Below are 27,936 nucleotides of genomic sequence, written 5' to 3'. Positions count from 1 at the left end.
GCTCATTAATGAATGAATGGACAAAAAATATGGCATGTGTATTATAATTCAGCCATAGGAAAGAATGAAATCTTGCATTTTATGAAAACAGATGGTCCTTGAGTGCCTCAAGCTCAGTGAAAAAAGTCAGATAGAAAAATGCAAACAGAATGACCATCATCAAAAAGTCTACAAGCAATAAATGCTGGAGAGGGTATGGAGAAAAGGGTACCCTCCTACACTGTTGGTGGGAATGTAAATTGGTATAATCACTGTGTATAGCAGTATGGAGCTTCCTTAAAAAACTAAAAATACCAAATGACCCAGCAATCCCATTCCTGGGCATATATCTGAAGAAGACCATAATTCGAAAAGATACATGCACCCTAATGTTAATTGCAGCACTGTTTACAGTAAGCAAGTCATGGAAGCAACCTAAATATCCATCGACAGAGGGGTGGATAAAGAACATGTGGTACATGTATACAATGGAATATTTATTCAGTTATGAAAAGAATGAAAAAATATCATTTGCAGCAACATGGTGGACCTAGAGATTATCATACTAAGTGAAGTCAGTTAGAGAAAACAAATATCATATGATATCACTTGTATGTGGAATAAGAAAAAAAATCATGCAAATGAACTTGTTTACAAAGCAGAAACAGACTTGCAGACTTAGAAAACAAATTTATGGTTACCAAAGAGGAAAGGTGGGGAGGAAAGATAAGTTAGGAGTTTGAGATTAACATATACACACTACGATATATGAAATAGATAACCAACAATGGGTGAAAGGGATAAAAAAATATAAATTTCAGTTTTAAAATAAATAAGTCATGGGGACGTACAGCACAGTGACTATAGTTAATACTGTATTTCATATTTTAAAGTTGCTAAGAAAGTAAATGCTATCACAAGGAAAAAAAATTTGTAACTATGTAAGGTGATAGATGTTAACTAGACATTGTGGTGATCATTTTACAAGGTATATGAACGCCAAATCATTATATTTTACACGGGAAACTAATACAATGTTATACATCACTTAGACCTCAATTAAAAGAAAAACTATTTCTTTTGATGATATTAAGCTGCATGAGCTGTTTGTAAATTTTGGAGACTAATCCCTTGTTGGCCACATCATTTGCAATTATTTTCTTTCATTCTATGGTTACCTTGTGTTTTGTTTATGGTTTCCTTTGCTATGCAAAAGCTTTTGAGTTTAATCGGATCCTATTTGTTTATTTTTGTTTTTAATTTCCATTATCCTGGGAGACATTGAAAAATACATTGCTGCGATTTATGTCAGAGAGTGTTCTGCCTGTGTTTTCCTCTATGAGTTTTATAGTATCTGGTCTCATATTTAGGTCTTTAATCCATTTGAGGTTATTTTTGTGTATGATGTCAAAGAAAGTTCTAATTTCACTTTTTTTTGCACGTAGCTGTCCAGTTTTCCCAGCACCATTTATTGAAGAGACTATCTTTCCTCCATTGTATAGCCTTGCCTCCTTTGTTGTAGATTAATTGATCATAGGCATGTGGGTTTATTTCTGGGCTTTCTATCCTGTTCCATTGATCTATATTTCTATTTTTGTGCTAGTTCCATACTGTTATAGTCATAAGACTATAGCTTTGTAGTATAGTTTGAAGTCAGGGAGCCTGATTCCTCCAGATCTGCTTTTCTTTCTCAAGATTGTTTTGGCTATTTGGGATCTTCTGTGTTTCTATACAAATTGTAAATGCTTTTCTGTGAAAAATGCCATTGGTAATTTGATGGCGATTGCATTAAATCTGCAGATTGCCTGGCATAGGACAGTGATTTTCACAATATTGATTCTTCGAATCCAAGACCATGGTATATCTTTCCATCTGTTTGTTTTGTTTTAATTTCTTTCATCAGCGTCTTATAGTATTTGGAGTACAGGTCTTTTATCTCCTTGAGGTGAAGTGAAGTTGCTCAGTCGTGTCCGACTCTTTGTGACCCCATGGACTGTTAGCCTACCAAGCTCCTCTGTCCATTGGATTTTCCAGGCAATAGTACTGGAGTGGATTGCCATTTCCTTCTCCAGGGGATCTTCCCAACCCAGGGATCAAACCCAGGTCTCCCGCATTGTAGACAGACGCTTTACTGTCTGAGCCACCAGGGAAGTCCTATCTCCTTAGGTGGGCTTATTCTTAGGTATTATTTTCAGTGAAAGGGTAAATGGAATTGATTCCTGAATTTCTCTTTCTGATCTTTCATTGTTAGTGTATAGAAATAAAATAGATTTCTGTGTATTAATTTTGCAACCTGCAACTTAACCAAATTCATTGACAAGCTGTAGTGGTTTTCTTAGGATTTTTGTAATGATATTCTCCTTAGCATTTTCTTAGTATTATGTCATCCGCAAACCGTGACAGTTTTCAGGTTTGGATTCCTTTTATTTATTTTTCTTCTCTGATTGCCATGGTTAGAACTTCCAAAACTATGTTAAATAAACAACCCAATAAAAAAATGGGCAGAAGACCTAAATAGACATTTTTCCAAAGAAGATATACAGATGGCCAAGAGGCACATGAAAAGATGTTCAACATTGCTAACTATTAGAGAAATGCAAATCAAAACTTACAATGAGATATCACCTCACACCAGTCAGAATGGCTATGAAAAAATCCACAAACATTAAATGCTGGAAAGGGTGTGGAGAGAAGGGAACCCTCCTACACAATTGGTAGGAATGTAAACTGGTGCAGCCACTCTGGACAACAGTATGGAGGTTCCTTAAGAAACTGAAATTAGAGCAATCATATGATCCTGCAATTCCACTCCTGGGCATATATCCAGAGAAAAACACTGTCTGAAAGGATACATGCATTCTGACCTTCATAGCAACACTATTTACAAGAGTCAAGACATGGAAGCAACCTAAATGTCCATCAACAGAAAAATGAATAAAGAAGTGGCATATATATACACAAGGGAATATTACCCAGCCACTGAAAAGGATTAAATGATCATGGATGGACCTAGCAACTGACATACTGAGTGAAGTAAGTCTGACAGAAAATATGATATCGCTCATTAGAAAAATCTTAAAAATGACACAAACGAACTTATTTACAAAAGGAAACAGACTCACAGACTTTGAAAACAAACTTATGATTCTAGGGGTGGGAGGCAGGGAGGAGGGATAGTTAGGGAGTTTGGGACTGACATGTTGTTGTTGCTGTTTAGTCGCTAAGTTGTGTCCAACTCTTTTGTGACCCCATGGCCTGCAGCCTGTCAAGCTGCTCTGTCCATGGGATTTCCCAGGCAAGAATACTGGAGTGAGTTGTCATTTCCTTCCCCAGGGGATCTTCCTGACCCAGGGATCGAATCTATGTCTCCTGCATTGGCAGGTGAATTCTTTACGACTGAAACACCTGGGAAGCCTGGGATCGACATGTACACACTAGTGTATTTAAAATGGATAACCAACAAGGACCTACTATGTAGTACAGGGAACTCATCTCAATTTTATGTAACAGCCTAAATGGGAACATAATTTGAAAAAAGAATAGATACATATATATGTATGGTTGAGTCATTTTTTATGTACCTGAAACTAACACATTGTTAATCAGTGGTACTCCAATATAAAATAATAAGTTTAAAAAAATAGATAAATTCAGTCAAAAAGTATTTGTTTTAAAGAAGAAAAAGAAAAAAAAAATAGCTGATAGGTTAGACAAAAAGCTTCTGGGCCTTTTCCTCTATTCCCAGGTCCACAGAGAGGGGTGGACCTGCATCAGTCACAGGGGCTGACAACATAGAGACCCAAGCAAGGCTACCTCCCTGGATTTGGCCACAAGTTCTCTGAAGCAGGAGAGGGAGAAGGAGCAGAGAGTGGGTGAGGCAACTGACTGGGGTGGACAGCTGCTTCCTGGCTGGGACTCTTAGGGGCATGCAGGGTGGGCCTGTTCAAGCAGAGCCCAGTCTTTCTGGGAGCGGGGGGTGGGGGAGCAACCAGAAGGTCACAGCTGCTGTTGCTGCTGCTGTTTGCATTCTGTTACCCTGGTGACAGCTGCCATAAAGGCACTATGAAGGACAGGGTTTGTAGTAAAGCACCCTACACTGTGCCACTCTCTCTTTATTAACTTTAGTCAGATTACCTCTGGAGAAATCTAATTAAGTTTCTAAGGTCTCTTTGGAGGCTGTTGGACAAAGCAATCTTGAGTACTACACTTTTTTTTCCTCTCTTGAAGTTTCAACAACTTGCTGACACCAGGGTGTTTATTGGCACCAGGAACATATTGTTCAAGTTACTCAGCTTGTGTGATGACTCCCACCACCATATCATTGCTGAGAGCCTTAAACAGTGGTTAAGATATTGCTTCCCTACCTTTCTTTGACCCTCTCTGTTGGGTCACTTATCTGACCAGCCAGGTGAGATCTGCTGGGGGATGATCTGGTGGTGGTCAGGCACTAAAGAGGACCAGAAACTGCCCTCAGAATGGAAAAGTTTATATTAAAATATGCTAACACCCTCCTAAGAATGCCTCATGGCTTCCTCTGGCATTCCCGAAGATCCATATGCATGACTAGCAAAGTGCCCCATGAGACATTTAGACTCTTGCAAATAATCCACTAGCAACCTTCTAATATGCCCTGCAGACTCCGTTAATAACTCCCAAAGGTACTGTGTAGGATCTTCAGGCTTTTGAGTTCCAGGAGAGCATTGTGGTTAATTGACTCCTTGGCTCTCTAAGTTTGTCAGAAGCTCAGCTGAGCTGGAGAGAAAGCTGATCTGCCAGATGTCAGAGTAGCTGCTTAAGACAACATGCCAAAGTAAAAGTAACACTCAAGCCTTACTTAAATCACTTACTGCAATAAGAAAAGCAAAAGGCTAAACTGGGGAAAGTGCTGACCCCACTCTTTTCTGTTTTGCCCATGGACCAGTGCCAGCATGAGATCAGATGGATGAACATAGACAAGGAGGTTGTCTCACTGTACAGGGAGTGCTGAACAAAATGCTCCTGTGGTTTTAAGTTAGGCACCTAGGCTAGGAGCACAGCTATGTGTGAGAGCATGGCCAGCTAAGGGAGGCTGACTGCTTGACAGCAACACCCTCCTGAGACTTCAATCTGTTAGGTAGTTAGAATAGGAAAAAGGAGTCTAGAATGGTGGTGGCTAAAAGACAAGAAAGGGAAAAGCCCGTAAAAAGAGAACAAAGGAAAGTCTGAGGACTGGAGTGAGGATCCCAGGTAAAACAAACAGCATTCCTGGCTAGCCCCATTTACATAGGGCAGGCCCAAGGGGAGGAGAAAAAACATATAAAAAGAGGAGCCAAAATTGGGCTGCAGGCCTCTCTCTTTTCCCATCTATTGGGTTGGCATGCCCTCATGCCTCGAGGATGTATTTTCATTTCAGTTCAGTTCAGTCGCTCAGTAGTGTCCGACTCTTTGCAACCCCATGAACCGCAGCATACCAGGCCTCCCTGTCCATCACCAACTCCCGGAGTTCACCCAAACCCATGTCCATCAGGTTGGTGATGCCATCCAACCATCTCATCTTCTGTCATCCCTTTCTCCTCCCGCCCTCAATCTTTCCTTTACTTTCTAAATAAAACTGAGCTGTATACGGAGCTGTAACACTGGTCCATCATTTCAAATTTTTTTTTGCAACGAGACAGAACCGAGGAAATTACACACTCGCACAACAAATCTGTTGGCTGTACAACACGTCTGATGTAGGAAGAGAAGTTTTCGCCCTCAAAGTGTGCAGGTTAAATCCTTTGTAATTGCCTATGGTTAGGCCTGAAAATCACATGTAAGTTTTTAAACCAGTAGCCAGACGCCTCCTTTTCATCATAAACTTTTAGTGGTAATTTTTGTAGTGGTTGGTCTAGTGGTCTACACCTTAACTTTTTCTTCCTTCCTTCCTTCCTTCTTTCTTTCTTTCTTTTTTCCTGGCCACGAGGCATGCAGGATCTTAGTTCCCCAATCAGGGATTGAACCTGTACCCCCTATAGTGGAAGTGTGAAGTCTTAACCACTGGACCTCTAGGGAAGCTCTTCCATCTTAACTTTTCAATAACAGCTTCAGATTTTTATATTATTATTAATATAATTCCAGTTAGATAGAGAAACATTATTTTCATGTAGCTTTATTCACTTTACTCTATTTTGTGGTATTATTGCTATGTATGTGCTTCCTGGGTGGTTTAGCGGTATCAATGCAGGAGACATGAATTTAATCCCTGGGTCTGGAAGATCCTCTGGAGAAGGAAATGGCAACCCACTCCAGTACTCTTACCTGAAGAATCCCATGGATGGAGGAGCCTGGTGGGCTACAGTCCATGGGGTCACAGAGTCCGAGACTACTTAGTGACTGAACAACAACAGCAATTCTTATATATGTTAACTATTCCTATAAATGTTACAAACTCAGGAATACATTGCTATAATTATTACTTTATAAAATTTTATGTCTCTTGAAGAATCTTAGAGAAGGATAACAAATACATGTTTGTAGCTTTTATTATATTAACTTTCCTATTTATTGTAGCTGGTTCGCTGCTTCTTGTGAATTCAATTTACCATCTAGAGTCATTTTCTTTGTCTAACACAGCTTTCCTCCCATCTACCTCCATTGTGCTGTTTTTGCTAAATAAATTGCATTTCTATGTGTTATAAGCTTCAAAATACATTATGTACATATTTTAATATAATTGCTTTTTAAATCAGTTAAGAAAGGAAAGGAGAATAAATATGATTATATACAGTCTTTTATAATTACATAGTTACTATTGCTCTTTGTGTGTGTGTGTATTCAAATTATAATCTGAGGTCACCCATTGTCAGCCTGAAGAACTTCCTTTAGCAGTCCCTATAGGGCAGGTGTGCTAGCAACAAATTCTTTAAGCTTTTGTTTGTCTGGAATGTGCTTATTTCACCTTTATTCTTGAAAAATCACTTTGCTTGATTTGGGATTATCGATTGACAGCCAGTCAATTCAGTTAGGTTGCTCAGTCGTCTCCAAATCTTTGTGACCCCATGGACTGCAGCATGCCAGGTATCCCTGTCCATCACCAAATCCCAGAGCTTGCTCAAACTTATGTTCATTGAATCGGTGATGCCATCTAACCATCTCATCCTCTGTAGTCCTCTTCTCCCACCCTCAATCTTTCCCAGCATCAGGGTTTTTTCAAATGAGTTAGTTCTTCACATCAAGTGGCCAAAATATTGGAGTTTCAGCTTCAGCATCAGTCCTTCCAATGAATATTCAGGGATGATTTCCTTTAGGATGTACTGGTTGGATCTCCTTGCAGTCCAAGGGTCTCTTAAGAGTCTTCTACAGCACCACAGTTAAAAGCATCAACTCTTCAGTGCTCATCTTTCTTTATAGTCCAACTCACATCCATACATGACTACTGGAAAAACCATAGCTTTGACGAGGCAGACCTTTGTTGGCAAAGTAATGTCTCTGCTTTTTAATATGCTGTCTAGTTTGGTCATAGATCTTAATTCCAAAGATCAAGTGTCATTTATTTTCATGGCTGCAGTCACCATCTGCAGTGATTTTGGAGCCCAAGAAAATAAAATCTGTCATTGTTTCCATTGTTTACCAATCTATTTGCCATGAATTAATGGGACTAGATGCCATGATCTTAGTTTTCTGAATGTTGAGTTTTAAGCCAGCTTTTTCACTCTCCTCTTTCACTGTGATAAAGAGATTCTTTAGCTCTTCTTTGCTTTCTGCCATACAGGTGATGTCATCTGTGTATCTGAAGTTATTGATGTTTCTCCCGGCAATCTTGATTCCAGCTTGTGCTTCATCCAGCCCGGCATTTCACTTGATGTATTCTGCATAGAAGTTAAATAAGCAGGGTGACAATATACAGCCCTGACATACTCCTTTCCCAATTTGGAACCAGTCTGTTGTTCCATGTCCAGTTCTAACTGTAGCTTCTTGACCTGCATACAGATTTGTCAGGAAGCAGATCTGGTGGTCTGGTATTCCCATCTCTTGAAGAATTTTCCACAATTTGTTGTGATCCATGCAGTCAAAAGATTTGACATAGTCAATAAAGCAGAAGTAGGTGTCTTTCTGGAATTTTCTTGCTTTTTTGACGATCCAATGGATGTTGGCAATTTGATCTCTGCTTCCTCTGACTTTTCTAAATCCAGCTTGAACATCTGGAAGTTCATGGTTCACGTACTGTTGAAGCCTGGCTTGGAGAATTTTGAGCATTACTTTGCTAGCGTGTGAGATGAGTGCAATTGTGCAGTAGTTTGAGCATTCTTTGGCATTGCCTTTCTTTGGGATTGGAATGAAAATTGAACTTTTCTAGTCCCAGGGCTACTGCTGAGTTTTCCCAACTTGCTGGCATATTGAGTGTAGCACTTTCACAGCATCATCTTTTAGGATTTGAAATAGAGCAACTGGAATTCCATCACCTCCACTAGCTTTGTTGGTAGTGATGCTTCCTAACACTTGACTTCACGTTGCAGAATGTCTGGCTCTAGGTGAGTGATCAGACAATCGTGGTTATCTGGGTCATGAAGATCTTTTTTGTATAGTTCTTCTGTATATTCTTGCCACCGCTTCTTAAGATCTTCTGCTGTTAGGCCCATACCATTTCTGTCCTTTATTATGCCCATCTTTGTGTTCCCTTGGTATCTATAATTTTTTTTGAAGAGATCTCTAGTCTTTCCCCATTCTATTGTTTTCCTCTATTTCTTTGCATTGATCACTGAGGAAGGCTTTCTTATCTCTCCTTGATATTCTTTGGAACTCAGCATTCAAATGGGTATATTTTTCCTTTTCTCCTTTGCCTTTCACTTCTCTTCTTCTGTTTGATATTTTAGAAATATCAATAGCATCAGATACACAGATGACACCACCCTTTTGGCAGAAAGTGAAGAAGAACTAAAGAACCTCTTAGCTATTTGTGAGGCCTCCTCAGACAACCATTTTGCCTTGTTGCATTTATTTTCTTGAGAATGGTCTTGATCACTGCCTCCTGTTCAATGTCCGAACCTCCATCCATACTTCTTCAGGCACTGTATCAGATCTAATCCCTTGAATCTATTTGTCACTTCCACTGTATAATTGTAAGGGATTTTATTTAGATCATACCTGAATGGTCTAGTGGTTTTACCTACTTTCTTCATTTTAAGTCTGAATTTTGCAATAAGGAGTTCATGATCTGAGCCACAGTCAGCTCACGGTCTTGTTTTTGCTGACAATTTAGAGATTCTCTGTCTTTGGCTGCAAAGAATATAATCAATCTGATTTTGTTATTGACTATCTGGTGATATCCATGTGTAGAATCTTCTCTTGTGTTGTTGGTTGACAATACTGACAGGTTTTTTTTTTTTTTTTTTTTTGAATTTTGTATTATGGCTTCTGTTGTTTCTCTCCCTCTCTCTCTTTTAAATTGAAATATACTTGATGTACAAAATCATATGAGTTTCAAGTGTATGACATAGTGAGTCAACATTTATACACATTGAAAAGTAAAAACCACAATAAGTGTAGCAAACATCTGCCATCATAATATTATTGCAACATTATTGACAATATTCTTTATGCTGTATATTACACATCTGAGACTTACTTAATTTATAACTAAAGGTTGTACCTCTGAATCTCCTTCTCCTATTTCGCTCAATCCCCTACCATTGTCCTCTCTGTTAATCACCAGTTTGTTCTCTGTAACTATGAGTCTGTTTGTCTTTTGTTTATTTAAAAACATTTCACATATAAGTAAGATCAGAGAGTTTTATCTTTTTCTGCCTGACTTATTTCACTTAACATAATGTCCTCAGGTTCCATCTATGTTGCTGCAAATGGCAAGATTTCATGCTTGTCTAAGGCTAAGTAAGATGGTATTATATACATAAATACAACATCTTTCAGATCAGATCAGTCACTCAGTTGTGTCCGACTCTTTGTGACCCCATGAATTGCAGCACACCAGGCCTCTCTGTCCATCACCAACTCCCGGAGTTCACTGAGACTCACCTCCATCGAGTCAGTAATGCCATCCAGCCATCTCATCCTCTGTCATCCTCTTCTCCTCTTGCCCCCAGTCCCTCTCAGCATCAGAGTCTTTTCCAATGAGTCAACTCTTCACTCGAGGTGGCCAAAGTACTGGAGTTTCAGCTTTAGCATCATTCCTTCCAAAGAAATCCCAGGGCTGATCTCCTTCAGAATGGACTGGTTGGATCTCCTTGCAGTCCAAGGGACTCTCAAGAGTCTTCTCCAACACCACAGTTTGAAAGCATCAATTCTTCGGCGCTCAGCCTTCTTCACAGTCCAACTCTCACATCCATATATGACCACAGGAAAAACCATAGCCTTGACTAGACGAACCTTTGTTGGCAAAGTAATGTCTCTGCTTTTGAATATGCTATCTAGGTTGGTCATAACTTTCCTTCCAAGGAGCAAGTGTCTTTTAATTTCATGGCTGCAGTCACCATCTGCAGTGATTTTGGAGCCCAGAAAAATGAAGTCTGACAGTTTCCACTGTTTCCCCATCTATTTCCCATGAAGTGGTGGGACTGGATGCCATGATCTTCATTTTCTGAATGTTGAGCTTTAAGCCAACTTTTTCACTCTCCACTTTCACTTTCATCAAGAGGCTTTTTAGTTCCTCTTCACTTTCTGCCATTACTCATTCATTTATCAATGGATACTTAGTTTGCTTCTATTTCTTAGCGATTTTAAATAGTGCTGCAAGGAACACTGACTTGCATATATCTTTCAAATTAGTGGGTTTTTTTTCTTTTAAATAAATATGCTAAAGTGTAATTGCTGGATTGATGCTAAAGCTGAAACTCCAGTACTTTGGCCACCTCATGAGAAGAGTTGACTCATTGGAAAAGACTCTGATGCTGGGAGGGATTGGGGGCAGGAGTAGAAGGGGACGACAGAGGATGAGATGGCTGGATGGCATCACCGACTCGATGGATGTGAGTTTGAGTGAACTCCGGGAGTTGGTGATGGACAGGGAGGCCTGGCGTGCTGCAATTCATGGGGTCACAAAGAGTTGGACACGACTGAGTGACTGAACTGAACTGAACTGATGATAGTTCTGTTTTTAGTTTTTTTGAGGAATCTGTGTACTGTTTTCCATCATGGCTGTACAAATTTCCATTTCCACCAATGGTTCATTAAGGTTTTTTTTTCTCCATATTCTCACCAACATTTGTTTTTTGTTGTCTTGTTGATAATGGCCATTCTGATAGGTATGTGGTGATAACTCATTTTAGTTTTGAATTGCAATTCCCTGATGATTAGCGGTGTTGAGCATCTTTTCATGTATCTTTTGGCTATATGTATGTCTTCCTTTGGAAAATGTCTATTCAAATTTTCTGCTCAATTTTTATTCATATTATTTTTTAAATTAATTAATTAATTTTAATTGGAGGCTAATTACTTTACAATATTGTAGTGGTTTTTGCCATACACTGACATGAATCAGCCATGGGTGTACATGTGTCCCCCATCCTGAACTATATTATTTTTTATATATTGAGCTGCATGAGTTTAGTGTATATTTTAGATATTAACTCCTAAATGGAGATAGTATTTGCAAATATCTTCTCCCATTCAGTACGTTGCCTTTTGGTTTTATTGATAGCTTTGAGAGAGTTAACTCTTAGGTAGGTTGATAAGGAGTCCGGGGCTCTTGAGGAGGAGAAAGGGGTCCAGAGTTCTCAAGGAGGAGAAAAAGACAAACTTTTTTCTGCATCCCTTTGTTTTAGTCACATAAAACATTGTTTCTTTAAGCTCAGAGCTAATGGCTCAAGGGCATTTTTTTCCTTAAGTTCTGTACTAAGGATTATATAACAACAAATGTATCTTGCTTGAGGACACGTTTCTCCTTCTTAACAAGAACCTTTTGACTAATCCTGTTATCTTATGTGGGAGTGGGTCCGGTTAGTGATAGTAGTGATAGTGAAGTCACTCAGTCCTGTCCCACTCTTTGCGACCCCATGGGCTGTAGCCTATTAGGCTCTTCCGTTCATGGGATTTTCCAAGCAAGAATACTGGAGCGGGTTGCCGTTTCCTTCTCCAGGGGATCTTCCCGACCCAAGGATCGAACCCGGGTCTCCTACATTGTAGGCAGACGTTTTACCGTCTCAGCCACCAGGGAAGTCCTTAAAACTGAAGTCACTCAGTTGTGTCTGACTCTTTGCAACCCCATGGACTGTAGCTTACTAGGCTCTCTGTCCAAGGAATTTTCCAGGCAAGAACACTGAAGTGGGTTGCCATTTCCTTCTCCAGGGAGTGGGTCTGGTTAGACCTTTCTATTGTTAGTTCTAATCTTATTAATTTAAGATGTATGTTGTGGGAGTGAGTCTGGAAAAAGTATATAAGGCCTTGCTAAGACTTGTGAGGGGGGCACACTCTGTCTCCCTTCCAATGTCTATGTCAGAAGCTTTCTCTGTCCTTTTCCACTGTAATAAAACTTCTGCCACACAAAAAAGCTCTGTGTGACTAAGCCTGGTCCCTGATCCTGAAGTTAAATCTTCTTTGGATATCATGATTCTGATATTGTTCACTGTAATCTATCAGTTTCCTTCACTGTACAAAACCTTTTTACTTTGATATAGTACTGTTTAGTTACTTTTGCTTTTGTTTCCTTTACATGAGGAAACAAATCCAAAAAAAATTGTCACTATGACTGATGTCAAACTACACATTGCCTATGTTTTTTTCTAGTTTTATGGTTTCGGGTATTACATTTGTTTTTAAACAACTTTGATCTCACTCTTTGGCATGTGGCTGTTCAGTTTTCAAAACACCATTTATTAGAGACACTGTGTTCTCCCCACTGTATATTCTTGGCTCCTCTGTTATAAACTAATTGGCCATATAAAAATAGGCTTATTTCTGGGCTGTCTGTTCTGTTCCATTGATATCTATATGTCTGTTTTTGTGCCAGTGCCATATAGTTTTGATTATTATAAATTCATAGTATAGTTTGAAACCATGGAGTGTGATATCTCCAACTTTGTTCTTCGTTTTCAAGATTGCTTTGACTACTCAGAGTCCTCTGAATTATAAGAGAGAGACATATTTCTGGATTTAGTTGAGTTTATTGATATGGCTGCACTTCCTAGAGATTCTGTATTCAATGTGCTAGTTCCAGCAGCTTTATACAAGACTGAAACGATTGTTTTAAATGTAAGTTTTAAAGAATATCTTGCAAATTAACAATCAATCAATTTCATCTTAGGGAGAATGTATTTCCAGAATGCAGAACTGAACAATAGTCAGGAATGAGAGGGAGGTGGAGGACAGAACTGTGGAGATTTGGGGTGGGGGAAGAGAATCAAGATAATAGATGAAGAGGAAGAGAATTAACAGTTTCTGGATCCCTCCTATGTGCCAAGTACAATATAGGAGCTTCCAGACAGCATCTCTAAATTTTACTTAATACTTCTGATAACCACATGATATGGGGATTGTTACCATTTCACTATAAACGTAGTAGTGAAAGTCACTTAGTCGTGTCCGACTTTTTGTGAACCCATGGACTTCAGTCCATGGAATTCTTAAGGCCAGAATACTGGAGTGGGTAGCCTTTCCCTTCTCTAGGGGATCTTCCCAACCCACGGGTCGAACCTAGGTCTCCCGCTTTGCGGGCAGCTTCTTTACCAGCCGAGCCACAATGGAAGCCCAAGAATACTGGAGTGGGTAGCCTATTCCTTCTCCAGCTGATCTTCCCGACCCAGGCATCAAACCGGGGTCTCCTGCATTGCAGGCGGATTCTTTACCGACTGAGCTATCAGGGAAGCCCATATCATTTCACTACAACAGAGAGGAAACTGAGGTTCAGGGATGTTAAGTTACTTTCCCCAAATTACACAACTCTTACATAGCAAAGGCATGACAGGAGCACAGGACTCCAGAAGGCAGAATAGGGGAGTCTGTGGGGGTGGGGGAGGGTTGCCCTTCTCATGTGTCAGCAGATCCTGCAGTTGCTGCCTGCTAGCAAAGCTCAGCTGAATCAGATACAGAAAATAAGCCGTGCTATTGCCTGACTAGGACGCTAGAGGGCGCAACTTTGGAAATTTTCTTTCTAGACAGTCTGTTTCGTCGGAAGCGAATACTGAGAGTAGATTATACTGAGAGCAAATACTGAGAGCAAATACTGAGAGTAGATTATATGTTGTATACCAGGAGTGAGTATGAACTAACCTCAGTGTTGGGAGCTCTGAGCTTTCCATTGCCTTGTGGCAGGACAAATGCACCCTTGACCATCCTATGTGCGAGGTGTACCATCTTCTGTTCAGTTTGCGCAGTGGGTGTCAGGTAGTTAGAAAGATCCCTTGGGTTCAGAAAACTGATAGTTGGCAGTCTCTTTTGAAATCCCAGTGCTAAGTGTGGTCATCTCCACACAGTAGGAGCTCTATCGATGTTTGCTTAAGAAGAAATGATGTCACCATACTATCACCCTCTGTCTAGTCACTGCCTTGTCAAAATCCCCCAGTGGCTTTCTAATTCCCTTTAGGTAAAGTTTGCACTATTTAACTTGGCTTTCAAGTCCCACCATAGACTGTGATCTAAGCTTATCTCAAACTAACTCCCATTCCCCCAACAATCACCCCAATCTTAACATATACACATCCTTAATGTAGTCCTGAAGCAGCCAGTGTCTGAAATTAGATGCTTCACATCACACCCTGCACATGCTGAATACTCTGGAGTTGCTGCTGCTGCTACTATGACTACTGCTAATACTACTTCTACCACTAGATCTAGAAATTGGCAGAGGCTAGGTTGAACTCAGGTCTGCTGAGTGAGTCCAGTGCTCTTAGCTCCCTTTGCTTCTTTGCAGCACACATTTCAGTACATAGTGCATATTGAACAATGAAACCTTTGATTCCATTCTCCTTGGCTCCTTCTGCATCCTTTTTAGGGTCCTGTGGCCCAAGGGATGGAACAGGAGATTTTAGTGACCTGAGGACAGGACTGATTTTTCCCTGAGCAGACATAGATGTGTCCAGCATCAGAAATCTGGAGTTGGAAGCTACTTTTGACACGATCTCCTCCAAGCCAATGTGTAAATAATTTCTATAGCACCCATTAAAGAGGTTCACCCAGTCTCAGCCTGTGTGTACCTTTCCTTTAAAATGCTGCTGATCCCAGCCGTGATAGGGAAAACGGTCTGTCCTGCTGCCTCTTGGCAATTTTGCCTCTGGTCCTCATTCTGCCTGCTGAAAAGACACAAACTCAGACCCTACCAGCTCTGACCATCCTTTTCCTCTCTTGTTATAGTTGAAAGATGTGACAGCAAAGCAATCATTCAAAGTTCCATTCTTATCATTTTTCACTTTGTTCTTTTTGGCCTTGGTTCTGTACATCAGCTTTGAAACTATCATCCCAGGGCTAATGCCTGGTGTTAATGAGTAACTAAGAACACTCTACTTTTGCAATAGAGGAGGGAACATTATAAAAATGGAAAGATTTTGCTTTCTGAGATATGCAAGTGGCTTCTTGGGCATGTGCTGTAAGTACTTTTTTCCTCTTTTGGAACTTTGAGCATTTCTGTCAGCAAGTCAGAATTCCAAATAATCATGAGCTTCGGATTGTTAATTCTAGAGGCCAAGGTCTAAGTGTGATCCTCTGATAATTGACCCCCTACTAGCCTCTGTGACTTTTTTAGAAAAAGGACTTCGGTGACAACATAGATATTGGACAGAGGGATAGAAGCAGGGTGTTGGATTGGGAGAGATTGAAGGCTATGTGACTTTCTAGGAGATGGTGAAAGAGTTTAGGCTTCCCAGGTGGCACAGTGGTAATTTAGTCCATAAACTGAGGCAGTGGCAGCAGAAAGGGAGAGAAAGGAACAGTTTTGAGAGGTATTTAGAAGGTACCACTCATAGAGCATCATAAGTCATTAGATGTAGGGGATGAAGAATGAAGAAACCCCTAAGATGACGCCCAGGTTTCTGGCATGGGAGCCTCAGTAGATAGTGATATGGAATGAAGATGAAGAAGCAGCCTTGAGGGTCAAGGAGATGATGTGTTTACATTAGGAAACAGATTTCCAAATTGAAACTGAGGTATGTGTGGAACATTCTAGTGGATACATGCAGTAGGCAGCTGGACAAATGACTGAGAATATAAAATAACACTGTAATACAGTATGTAGTTTTGTGATATGGCAGTTTAGTTCCTGGAAGTGGATAAGATCACTTAGGAAGAAAATAGAGGACTATTTCTTTCTTCATATCACTCCTGTCCATGGTCATTGGATTTCACAGCTGACACCCATACTCTTCTGTCTTGTACTCTTTCAGGCTCAGAGAATCTTACATCATATTTTCTGATTGCTGCTCTGATAATTAAAAATATAACGTGAATGAATATAAGAATGATAGTGTTTAGATGTCTTGCAACTTAGAAATGACTCTGTATTATACTGATGGTGACAGAGATCTCAAATGCAAAAATTTACACTTTCATTTTCCTGTTATTTAGAAATATTCCTATACTTTCCATATGTTGCATGAATGTATTAATTTCAGCTCATGATCATGTACATGGCTCCATAAACTACCACCCTTCCATTCTAACTAAACATATTTTTCTTGTGAAAATTATTTCTCCCCTTTTTTTTTCTGGCCACACAGCATGGCAAGCAGGATATTAGTTCCCTTGTCAGCGATCAAATCTGTGCCCCTTGCAGTGGAAGGGCGGAGTTTGAACTAGTGAACCACGATGGAAATCCCTCCTTTAGTCTTTTATTCAAAGAAAAGTACAAGCTTTCTCTCATCTCACCTCTCATAGATTTTATCTTAAGAAAAATGCCAAAATTAAAAAAAAAATCTATACCTGTGGCGGGTTCATGTTGATGTATGGCAAAACCAATACAATATTGTAAAATAATTAACCTCCAATTAAAATAAATAAATTTATATTTTTTTAAAAAATCTAAAATTCTTATATATTAATATAAAAAATAATGTAAGCAGAAGAGGGCTAATGTTATCTTAAGATTCTTTTCACTCCAAAAGGTTGCCTCTAGTTCAAATAAAAAATAATTCAATTTCCATAAATTCAGTTTACTCCCAGAATTTTCATATGTCACTATTACATCTGAATGACAATCCTTGCCACTATTTCTGTGGCCCCAGGAACCTATTTCCTGTTCCTATTAGATGTGTCATTAGTTTCTCAGGAGAGAAAAGCGTCCCCATAGGCCTTGGTGAGCACACCATTAAATATTTTCTACTGTTTTACTAATCACGATGCGTGATTATTACATGTTTCTGATTCAGAGTTTTCATCCAGCTAAGATTCCCCAATGGTTTTCTCACCTCATCTCTTATAGATTACCTTCCTTCCAAAATGCCACTGTTCTCTCTGGTTCTCTTGATACTTGGGCTTCATTGTGCACCACCTAACAGCTGTGAAGGCAAAATAACCTCCTGCCTTTCCCCCCAACAAAATGCCACTCTCTATAAGATGTCATCTATCAATGCTGACTTTGCATTCAACCTGTACCGGAGGTTCACTGTGGAGATTCCAGATCAGAATATCTTCTTTTCCCCCGTGAGCATCTCTGCAGGATTGGCCATGCTCTCCCTTGGGGCCTGCTCCAGCACCCAAACTCAAATCCTGGAAGGCTTGGGGTTCAACCTTACAGACACCCCAGTGGCAGAGATCCAGCAGGGCTTCCAGCACCTGATCTGTTCACTGAATTTTCCAAAGAAGGAGCTGGAATTACAGATGGGAAATGCCCTTTTCATTGGGAAGCAGCTGAAACCGCTGGAAAAGTTCTTGGATGATGTCAAGAACCTCTATGAGACTGAAGTCTTTTCTACCGACTTCTCCAATGTTTCTGCAGCCCAGCAGGAGATCAATAGTCATGTGGAGAAGCAAACCAAAGGGAAAATTGTGGGCCTAATCCAAGACCTCAAACCGAACACCATCACGGTCCTGGTGAACTATCTTTGCTTTAAAGGTAAGGTTCTAAGATGTCAATTTCTAGTTCAATGTTCCAGTAATTTGATGGGGCACTGGAGGGAGCTCATGGTATCTTCTCACTGGCATTAGCGGGTGTCTCTCGTACCACGGAGACCTGTTCCATTGGATACAGATGTGTGTAATTTTGGATATTCCCGGAGGGACACATAGCTCTGTGGATGAAACAAGGAAATCTCTAGGGAGAGGCAACATTCAGAGAGATGAGGAGTTACAATGGTTTGAACACCCAGCTCACATTTAGCTAAAGGATGATTTCCAGAAGATTTGGTGAGGTGAGACAAGCTTGCACTTGGCAGGTAAACAGAATTAGGTTTAAACCTTATTGTGACCCTCACTTGCTGTTCATTCTTGGGCATGTTATTTGAAGACTTCTATCATGTACTATGTACCCACTATATACCAAGCTCCATGCTACATGTGTGGTTGACACACATTGTCTCATCTAATCTTCACAGTTAATAAATTTCAGAGCTGGTATTCCCACCCAGGTTTGTCTGATTCTAAAGCTGGTTCTTGTAACAACAAGAATCATGTGACTCTTTTCTGAAGGTGCTGTGCCCAAATGATTTCTCCTGGTTCTACAGCACATGTCAGCCATGTTTGGTGGAAGAGAGAACGATTCTTGGCCACAAATCACACACTTGTAGACGGATAAAACGGCAGAACAGATCTGTTGTCTCATTTCATCCTGTGTGTTGGATGTGCTTATACCTTTTTACGGAAGAGGAAACTGTGGCTCTGATGGGTTTAGTGTAAGTATAGTGATTTTGAACACAGACGGAACATCTGTTGAACATGGAGTACAACAGCCCTGGGTGTGACTCCTGGCTCTGCCACCAGCTACCTGGGAGACCACTATCTCTCCCTGATTCTCAGTTACTCATTTTTAAAACTGGTTGACAGAAGTTACCTACCTCTGTGGTGGTATTCATTACTAGATTAGATGACTGATGGAGAGCTTCACATTGGCGCTAATACAAGTTTAAAACAAACTCTCTCCTCTTTGTATTTTAAGCCCAGTGGGCAAATCCTTTTGATCCATCCAAGACAGAAGAGGGTTCCAGCTTCTTAGTGGACAAGACCACAACAGTGCAAGTGCCCATGATGCACCAGATGGAACAATACTATCACCTGGTGGATACAGAGCTGAACTGCACAGTGCTGCAAATGGACTACAGCAAGAATGCTCTGGCACTCTTTGTCCTTCCCAAGGAGGGTCAGATGGAGTGGGTGGAAGGGGCCATGTCATCTAAAACACTGAAGAAGTGGAACCGCTTACTGCGGAAGGGGTAAACATCTTAGATGATGTGAAAAGTGGAGGGTGGGCATAAGGCTAAGTTCAGAAGAAACCCAGAGGCAGGAGAAACACTCTGAATCACTTAAGAGCTGTGTGATGACCACTAAAGTATAGTGAGGAGATCCTCTTTGCCAGTCCCTTTGCTGGGTACTTTACATACATTATTTCATCTAAACTCATCAATAAACCTGCAAAGGAGATAATATTATAAGAATTTTTCAAATGAAGAAGTTGGGACTAGAAAAATGAAATGAACTATACAAAGTCAGCCAGCTAGTAAAATGCTTTCCCAGAGTCCAGCTGGAGCTTGGGGGATGGGTAAGATATTGATAGTTGTTCCATACTGCACTAGAAGTGTTAGATGGAAATCCATGAAATTCCCCTGGTACTACGAATTGACATTCATGCCTTTGACATCCTAACTTCTGTGAATATCCCTAGAGATGTTTGTTTTTTATTATAAGTGGGTCACATCTTCCAACTTCCATTGCCGCAGTCCCAAATGGGCTGAACCAGAGAGCATTCCTTCTAGGATAACTTCTAAGGTTTTGGTATCACGTGTTACCTGCATGGTAGTGGTTATCAATACCTAGGGAAGGAGCAGAATCCAAGACCATACCAAGGAGACAGAAAGGGAGGGAATCATGAGCTTGGTGTTTTAATAGCCATATGTTCCCTCTTCCTTTCCCCACAGGTGGGTTGACTTATTTGTTCCAAAGTTTTCCATTTCTGCCACATATGACCTTGGAGACATCCTTCTGAAGATGGGCATCCAGGATGCTTTTGCTGACAATGCTGATTTTTCTGGGCTCACAAAGGACAATGGTCTTAAAGTTTCCAATGTAAGTTGATAGAGTCCTTTAATATATGAGATGTAAGGGCCATTGACAAGCAGTTAATTCAGATCTCTCATTTTATTGGTGATGATTCTGAAGCCTATAGAGGCAGAATAACTCTTCCTAGGCCAGATTTACTCCAGGGTCATTCTCATTACCCCCAAAACAAGTCATTGTAACATTTACTTCCATCCTCGACTTTCATGTTCTAAAATGATTCTGATGGAAGAACTTAATCATTAGAATTGACTCTGATGGAATACAGTTCTTGAGGAGGTGGCAGGGGCAGGAGAAAGCTTAATAAATGACTTCTAGTCAGAAAGCCATGAATAAAAGGTTGTCCCTTGACAGCAAGTTCTAAAGTCAGCAGAGATTCATTAACTACACTTAGACTAGTGTCTTTCGTATTCAAGCACCATCAACACAGTATAGTGAAGGGGTAGTCCCATCCTTTCTTCTACTTCCCTACTTCTAAACTTTTCAAAGTCATTTCCTGTTTCTTCAGGGGATCAGCAGTGTTTGTTCTCCCCCAACAGGTTGCCCACAAGGCTATGTTTTACATTGGTGAAAAGGGAACTGAAGCCGTTTCTGAAGTCAGATTCCTGAATCAGCCTGAGACAACTCTTCTTCATCCTATCATCCAATTTGATAGATCTTTCCTGTTGTTGATATTGGAGAAAAACACTAGGAGTATTCTCTTTCTAGGGAAAGTTGTGGACCCAACGGAAGTGTAGTTGGGAAAGAGGCTATTGGCTAATTTCATGTGCTTATTGCAATGAGAAATGAATAAATAGTATAGCCTGATGCGACCGATATGGGCTTGGACATGCTTTCCTTTGTGCAGGGGTGGAGGTTGGACCCTAGCTGAACTACACCGGGTGTGAAAGAGGCCACTCGTGTGTTCAGATAGTCAGTGAGTGGCTCAGTATCCAAAGCACAGGAAGGCCCCATGTCAATGTGTTCCTCTTTGTCAGAACATCCACTCCCATCCCAATTAGTCAGCTCCAAGGAATTTTACTGGGCTGACAAATGCCCTGTCTTCTGCCCTCTTGGCAAATAGTTGAAATGAAGGTCAAGTCCTCATACCCCATGATTCCAAGAAAAAGTACAACAAATATTAAGCAGCATAAACGCAGTGGATTATATATGAACTTTTCAACCTCCTTCTTCCCACCTAATCAAAACTGTTCTCTGCGTTCTTGCCAGACTGCCACTGGTGGCTTGTAAAAAGATGTTTTCACTACAGGGCTGAGTCACCGACTGAGAGCTACTGGTAGGGATGTAGCTTTTGTAACCTAACAAGCATGGTACAAAAAAGCAAGAGAGACAAAGATGAACTTCACTGTACAAGCCCACCTTGCCCCTAAAAAATGTTTTCTTATTGCTAATTTATAAGCTGGGAGGGGAGAAGGAAAGTGATTCATTTATATTATAACTCATAGCCCTTCCTTTTCTGTATTCTAATCAGACCCCTTTCTAAAAGTTGTACCCCTGTCCCACTTGCTTAAGTATAAATCTCCTGGTTAGTTTTACTGAAGTTTGATACCTCCCTGTTCTCAGATGCTTCAGCAACTTCCCCTTGTCTGTTCATGTTCTTCTACCCCCATCTACTAAACTAGACTTCATCTCAGACAATATGCATTCAAAGCCCCAGGATTAGAATTCAGTACACACAAATAGTACAGTGACTGTCAATGATGTACTATGTGAAATTCTAGCTCTAAGGTGCAATTCTTCAGTGACAGGGAAATAATGACAAGTGCATAAGTGGTTTTGCAAATATTGCACTTTCAGGTTGAAATAAATATATATGTTTAGAAAAGTATATAGCCCATAAGCATTCTAGTGTTTTACTAGACAATTTGGATGAAGGTTTGCTTACTCCTGGTATAGCTTACATTTTGGTTTTATGGATAATAAGTTGGAAGTCCAGACAGGAAAGGTGATTTATAGGACAGAAAAATCATTGCTAACATGCAGTTTGGTTTCACTGAGGTTAATTACAATTCTGGATTTGCTGTTTATATTGTTTTGTGATCTTGAACAAGGTACTTAAACCCTTCACTTTGTTTTCCTCATCTTTAAAATGGGAGCACTAATGATATCCATGTCATCAGGATTTTGTGAACATTCCTGCTATAATGCATGTAATGTTCTCATCACAGAGCCAGACATCTGATAAGGAAAATGTTGGCTGCTCAGTCGTGTCTGACTGTTTGTGACTCCATGGACTGTCCATGGAATTCTCCAGGCAAGAATACTGGAGTGGGTTGCCATGCCCTCCTCCAGGGGATCTTCCTGACCCAGGAATTGAACCTGAGTCTCTTACATCTTCTGCATTGGCAGGTGGGTTCTTTACCACTAGCACCAACTGGGAAGCCCAGATGTTTGATTAAAAATCCTTATAAATATTAATTGTTATTCTTGTTGGTCAACATTAGCCAGTAACTTAAGGCCAGAGCCAAGATTATAGTGTGGGTCTCCTGATTTGCAGATATGCTTTTCTAGCTCAGGCCCTACCTCCAGAGACCTGAGTAAATGCCATACATTTCCCTCTCTAAACCTCCCCAAATTAGTTCAATCAGAAATTGTTTTGAGAGAAATATCAGTTTCTCCAGTTGTAAGTTGGGAATTATGAAGACACTATCTTTCTAGCAGTTCATGTATCTTATTAGAGAATAAGTCTCAACTGGATCATGAAGGATGGTCACTATTTACCTTATAAATCTCAGTTTATTCTAGCAAACCAAGACTAAAATATAAATTCCTTAATTTCATAAGGGTTAATCATAAAATACCTATACCAATATATCATTTAGCAGTAAAAGTTCACAGCAGAATTTTTACTAAATCGGGAAAAAAGGCAAATACTTTATTATTGTTCCTATTAAACATTACCCTGGAGATCCCAGTGAATACAGCAAGATAAGAAAAAGAAATACACATTATTAAAAATGGAGCAGAAAGGAGAAAACAAATCTCTCCACACAGAAAAACCCAATAAAAATCTATGATTAAACTCTTAGAACAAAAGGGAGAAAACTTGCAGGGGGACAAGGTACAAAAGAGTAGTGGCATAGATTGTATGACGTTAATTAACTCTGTTTTCCTTTCTCCATTGTAATAGAATCATAGACACAAGTCTTCCCTAATATATTACATTTCTTAGCCTTTCTTACAATTAAGGGTGCCCATGAGACTAAGTTCTCATCAATGGAATATGAGTATAGGTGTGGTGTGATGTTTACTGGTCAGGGCATTACAATAAGTCGGGTACCTCTTTCATTCTTTTTCCATCTCATTTGAACTGGATTGTGGACTTACTCATGATCTATTAATAGTTTGATGACCAGGAAGATGAAGAGCTCTTTAGCATGGTGCAATATATGGGCCTCTTTTCAGAGTAGTATTTTAAATGTCAAAAAATTTAGCATTACAAAGGCCATCAGTAATATTGAAATATAATTATAAAAATAATGCAATTGAAATTACTAATGTGGTGATATGTGTGCTTCAACTACAATGTATTAATTAGATCTTATAAGTGGTATAATGAAAACATTCTTTCCAAAGTAATAGGAAGTATGTGATATTTCAAGATATCTCCAACAATAATAATGTGCTTTGAAATTATGTGAACTTTGTGACAAAAATCACAGGTACAGTGGCCACTACTGTGGTTTGTGGCCCACATTTATAAATGAACAAAATGCTAAATTTTGGTTGGAGGTTGGTAAAATTATAGATGAGATTTTTCATAAACAAATGTATAGGTTCTCAAGACTTTATCCTTAAACATCCTTGAAGTTTTTCTGGACTCCAGGTTAAAAATTCTGCCTTTGCAGTAAAACAAAATGGAAAAGACCTTGATATCTAAATACCTACATGGAAGAGAGGTGGCCACTGACCTAAAATTCTTATTGCTGATGATTAAGTGACTAGAAATAAATTTCTGTCTTCTTTAAGAATTAGATTTATTGTGAGAATATTTACTAAGCAGCCTGGCTGTATTAGTCTGATCAGACTGCCATAATAACACCACAAACTGGCTTAAATAAGAGAAACTTTTTTTTCTCTCGGTTGTGAAGGCTAGAGATCTGTGATCAAGGTGCTGGCAAATCACATTTCTGTTGAAATCTTTCTTCCTAGTTGAAGCCTTTGTGCCATGTGCTCTCATGCCTTTTTCTCTCATGCCTACTTGTGTGTGGGAAGAGCCACTGAGCTTTTAGGTATCTCTTCTTATAAGAACACTAGTCTTATCAGAAAAGGTGCCCACTCTGGCCACCTCATTTAGCCTTAATTACTTCCTTAGTCCATATATAGTCACACTGCCGAGACAGGCCTTCAACATATGAATGGGAGGAACACATATATCCCGTCCATAACACTAGCCTTATTCCAAGTCATACAGAAATTGGTAGCACTAGTTGGGATGCTGCAGGTTATATTCTCCAGGAAGAAGACAGAGTTCATCATTGTTGTTGTTCAGTCACTAAGTTGTGTCTGAATCTTTGAGATCCCATGGACTGGAGCACACCAGGTTTTCCTGTCCTTCACTATCTCTCAGTTTGCTCAGATTCATGTCCGTTGAGTAGGTGATGCCATCTAACCAGCTCATCCTCTGCCAGCCCCTTCTCTTTTTGCCTTCAGTCTTTCCCAGCATCAGGGTCTTTTCCAATGAGTCAGCTTTTTGCATCAGGTGGCCAAAGTATTGGACCTTCAGCTTCAGCAATAGTCCTTCCAATGAATATTCCGGGTTTATTTCCTTTAGAATTGGCAGGTTTGATCCCCTTGCAGTCCAAGGGACTCTCAAGACTCTTCTCCAGCACCCAATTCAAAAGCATCAGTTCTTCAGTGCCCAGCCTTCTTTATGGTCAAATTCTCAGTTCTGTACATGACTACTGGACAAACCATAGCTTTGACTATATGGACATCTGTCGGCAAAGTGATGTCTCTGCTTTGTAATACACTGTTTAGGTTTGTCATAGCTTTCCTTCCAAGGAGCAAGCTTCTTTTAATTTCATGGCTGCAATCACTGTCTGCAGTGATTTTTGGAGCCCAAGAAAATAAAATCTGTCACTGTTTCCATTTTTTCCCCATCTATTTGCCATGAAGTGATGGGACCAGATGCCATGATCTTAGTTTTTTTATGAATCTTGAGTTTCAACATACACAATGTTTATTAGGGAGTGCCTTTGCAACTGATGCAATGAAATGGATGGGCCTTCACACAACCACCTCAATCAGTAATTGGATACGGGCCAGACATCTCTCTACAACTAAGACTATCTTAGAAAGGTCTGAAAACTGAGGGCTTTCTACTAACTGGACAACTAGAATCTGAAAAAATAAGTCCTTTCTTGAAGAGGAATATGTATGGGACACTTCCAAGTCCAACACAATCTACTTCTAATGCTACCAAAATCTACTTTTCCATATTAAATCCAAGAAGGAGATCCTCCAGAGTCCTCTACTATCCATTCTACATTTCTCCTCTCTTCAGCTGGTTTCTGTACCTCACTTGGTAACATGACTGAGACCCTCATCCCTGACAAGAGCACTTCTTTGGCCAAGGTTACCGCATATGTCCATTCCCCATCAAAATTGGTCAAAGGAATATCAAAAGGCACCATGTGGATTGTTTCTTTGTGGCCAAGCATATTTAGCTTGCTTCCACTGTGTAACATTTCTTCCTCCTCCTGATAGAGGGTCAACTTCCCTTGTCTAGATGGTGTGATAGTCTGAACCTGTTTTTTGGCCACCTGTAATGCATGTGGGATCTTAATTCCCTGACCAGAGATCAAACCTGTGACCCCTGCATTGGAAGGCAGAGCCTTAACCACTGGACCACCAGGGAAATCCCCTGAATCCATTTTTTAATGTTTGACTGCTAGCATCTTTTAAGCCTCACCTCTCCCTATTCCTCTTGTGTACCACATCTGGGCAAGCTTACAAGAAACCTAGGTGTTCCTTCCTTTGGTGCTGATGGGAGGTTTAAATTTTATAGGTCCCTGCATGCACAAAAGAATCTCCATACCCTACTTACCATAAAAATCTCAAGCCAGTTTTATTTCTCTGATCTCTGAAGTGATTTTGGGTGAGCAAAAGAATCTGACTCTTGAAAAATCCTTACCATGTAAGCAACAAGACTTTCACAATTTGTGTGTTTGCCAATCTTGACATCTGAAACAAATTTTGAGCAGGGGTCCACTCTGTGTCTGCAGGATGACCACAACAGATAGTGATTCCTCTTCTTGCTTGTTATACACTGAAAAAAGAATCCTGAAGTGTCCAGGCAATGGGATTCTTGTTGGTTTTCATGGGAGAAGTACTTTTTGTTTGGAGATCATGCTCTGCAACCCTAGAGAGCCCAGAGTTGTAGGAACAGGAAGAAAATTTTCTGTCTCTGGACTGCCTTTGGCACAGACTACAACATCAACTCTTCCCTGAATCTCCACTCTGCTACCATGTCCCCCAGTTTTGGACTTGCCAGCTTCCACAATCATGTGATCCAGTTCCATAAAATCAATCAATGAATCTCATATACATTATATATGTTGCTCTTTTCCTGCTGAGGCCTCACTAGAATCAGCTTAATGTTCCATCTTTCTAGATTTCATCATACAACTCTTCCAGCCTCTACCCATTACCCAGTTTCAAAGCCACTTCCACATTTTAAGGTATTTGCTATAGCCCCATTTCTCACTAACAAAACATGTCTTAGTCTGCTAAATGTCATCAATTGGGTGTCTTACACAACAGAAATTAATTTTTTCATAATTTTAGAGGCCAGAAGTCCCAGATCAAAATCAGTAGGAATGAATACTAGTAAATATTAGCCCCCTGGCTTATAGATAGCTACCTTCTCACTCTGTCCTGACACAGCCTCTGCGTGTGTGTGTGTGTGTGTGTAGAAAGAGAGAGAGAGATATCTCCTTCTTCTTGTAAAGCCTCAAATCCTGCAAATTAGGACCTCAACCTTATAGTTAATTTTTTGCTCAATTACAATCTAAAAGCTCTATCTCCATATATAGTCACATGGTGGATTAAGGTTTCAGCATATAAAGTTTGGAGGGTATGATACATTCAGTTTATAGCAGTGATCTTGTGGCATTTAAAATGTTAATTACTTCTGGATTCTAAATAAGAAGACTTCAGGATGAAAAAGTCTTTAAGAAAAAAAGCTCATTACTATCTACAATAGCCAGAACATGGAAGTTTATATGTGTGTGTGTGTGTGTGTGTGCGTACACACAAACAAAAGGAAATATTACTCATCCATAATAAAGAATGAAATAATGCTATTTGCAACAACATGGATGGATCTAGAGATTTTAATACTAAGCAAAGTAAGTCAGAAAGACAAATGCCATACATCACTTATACGTGTTATCTAATGGTATCAATGAACTTATTTTAAAAACAGAAATAGAGTCAAAGATGTAGAAAACAAATTTATGTAGGGTTACTAGGGGGAAGTGGGGAAGGGGAGGATAAATTGGGAGAGTGTGATATATATATATATATATACTATTATATATAGACGAGATAACTCATAAGGACCTACTGTATAGCACAGGGAACTTGTCTGAATACTCTGTAATGACCTATATGGGGAAATGATCTAAAAAAGAGTGGATATATGTATATGTGTAACTGATTCACTTCGCTATACAGCAGAAGCTAACATAACATTTTGAATCAGCTATACTCCAATACAAATTTTTTAAAAGGCTCATTTAGTCTCCTTAGATAGAAAATGGTAGAATAGAGTCTTAAAAGCCCATTCTTCCATAAAAACAACTAATAAACTGGTAAATTCTGTCAAAATCAATTTTACCAAACTCTGAA

General features: G+C 39.8%; 1 protein-coding gene across 1 annotated transcript; it reads left to right on the top strand.

The window, feature by feature from the left end:
• The first annotated feature begins 15,432 nt into the window (after positions 1-15,432).
• Positions 15,433-22,149, top strand: SERPINA7 (serpin family A member 7). The gene is made up of 5 exons (XM_061409327.1): positions 15,433-15,469; positions 17,297-17,929; positions 18,968-19,241; positions 19,944-20,091; positions 20,622-22,149. Exons 1-5 carry the CDS (start codon positions 15,463-15,465, stop codon positions 20,817-20,819), a joined length of 1,260 nt encoding a protein of 419 aa, XP_061265311.1. The 5' UTR covers positions 15,433-15,462; the 3' UTR covers positions 20,820-22,149.
• Positions 22,150-27,936: the final 5,787 nt, after the last annotated feature.

The sequence above is a fragment of the Bos javanicus genome, chromosome X, assembly GCF_032452875.1.
Source record: "Bos javanicus breed banteng chromosome X, ARS-OSU_banteng_1.0, whole genome shotgun sequence".
Taxonomy (NCBI): Eukaryota; Metazoa; Chordata; class Mammalia; order Artiodactyla; family Bovidae; genus Bos; species Bos javanicus.
Note: the sequence above shows the minus strand (reverse complement) of the source record. Positions and strands in the feature narration are given on the sequence as shown.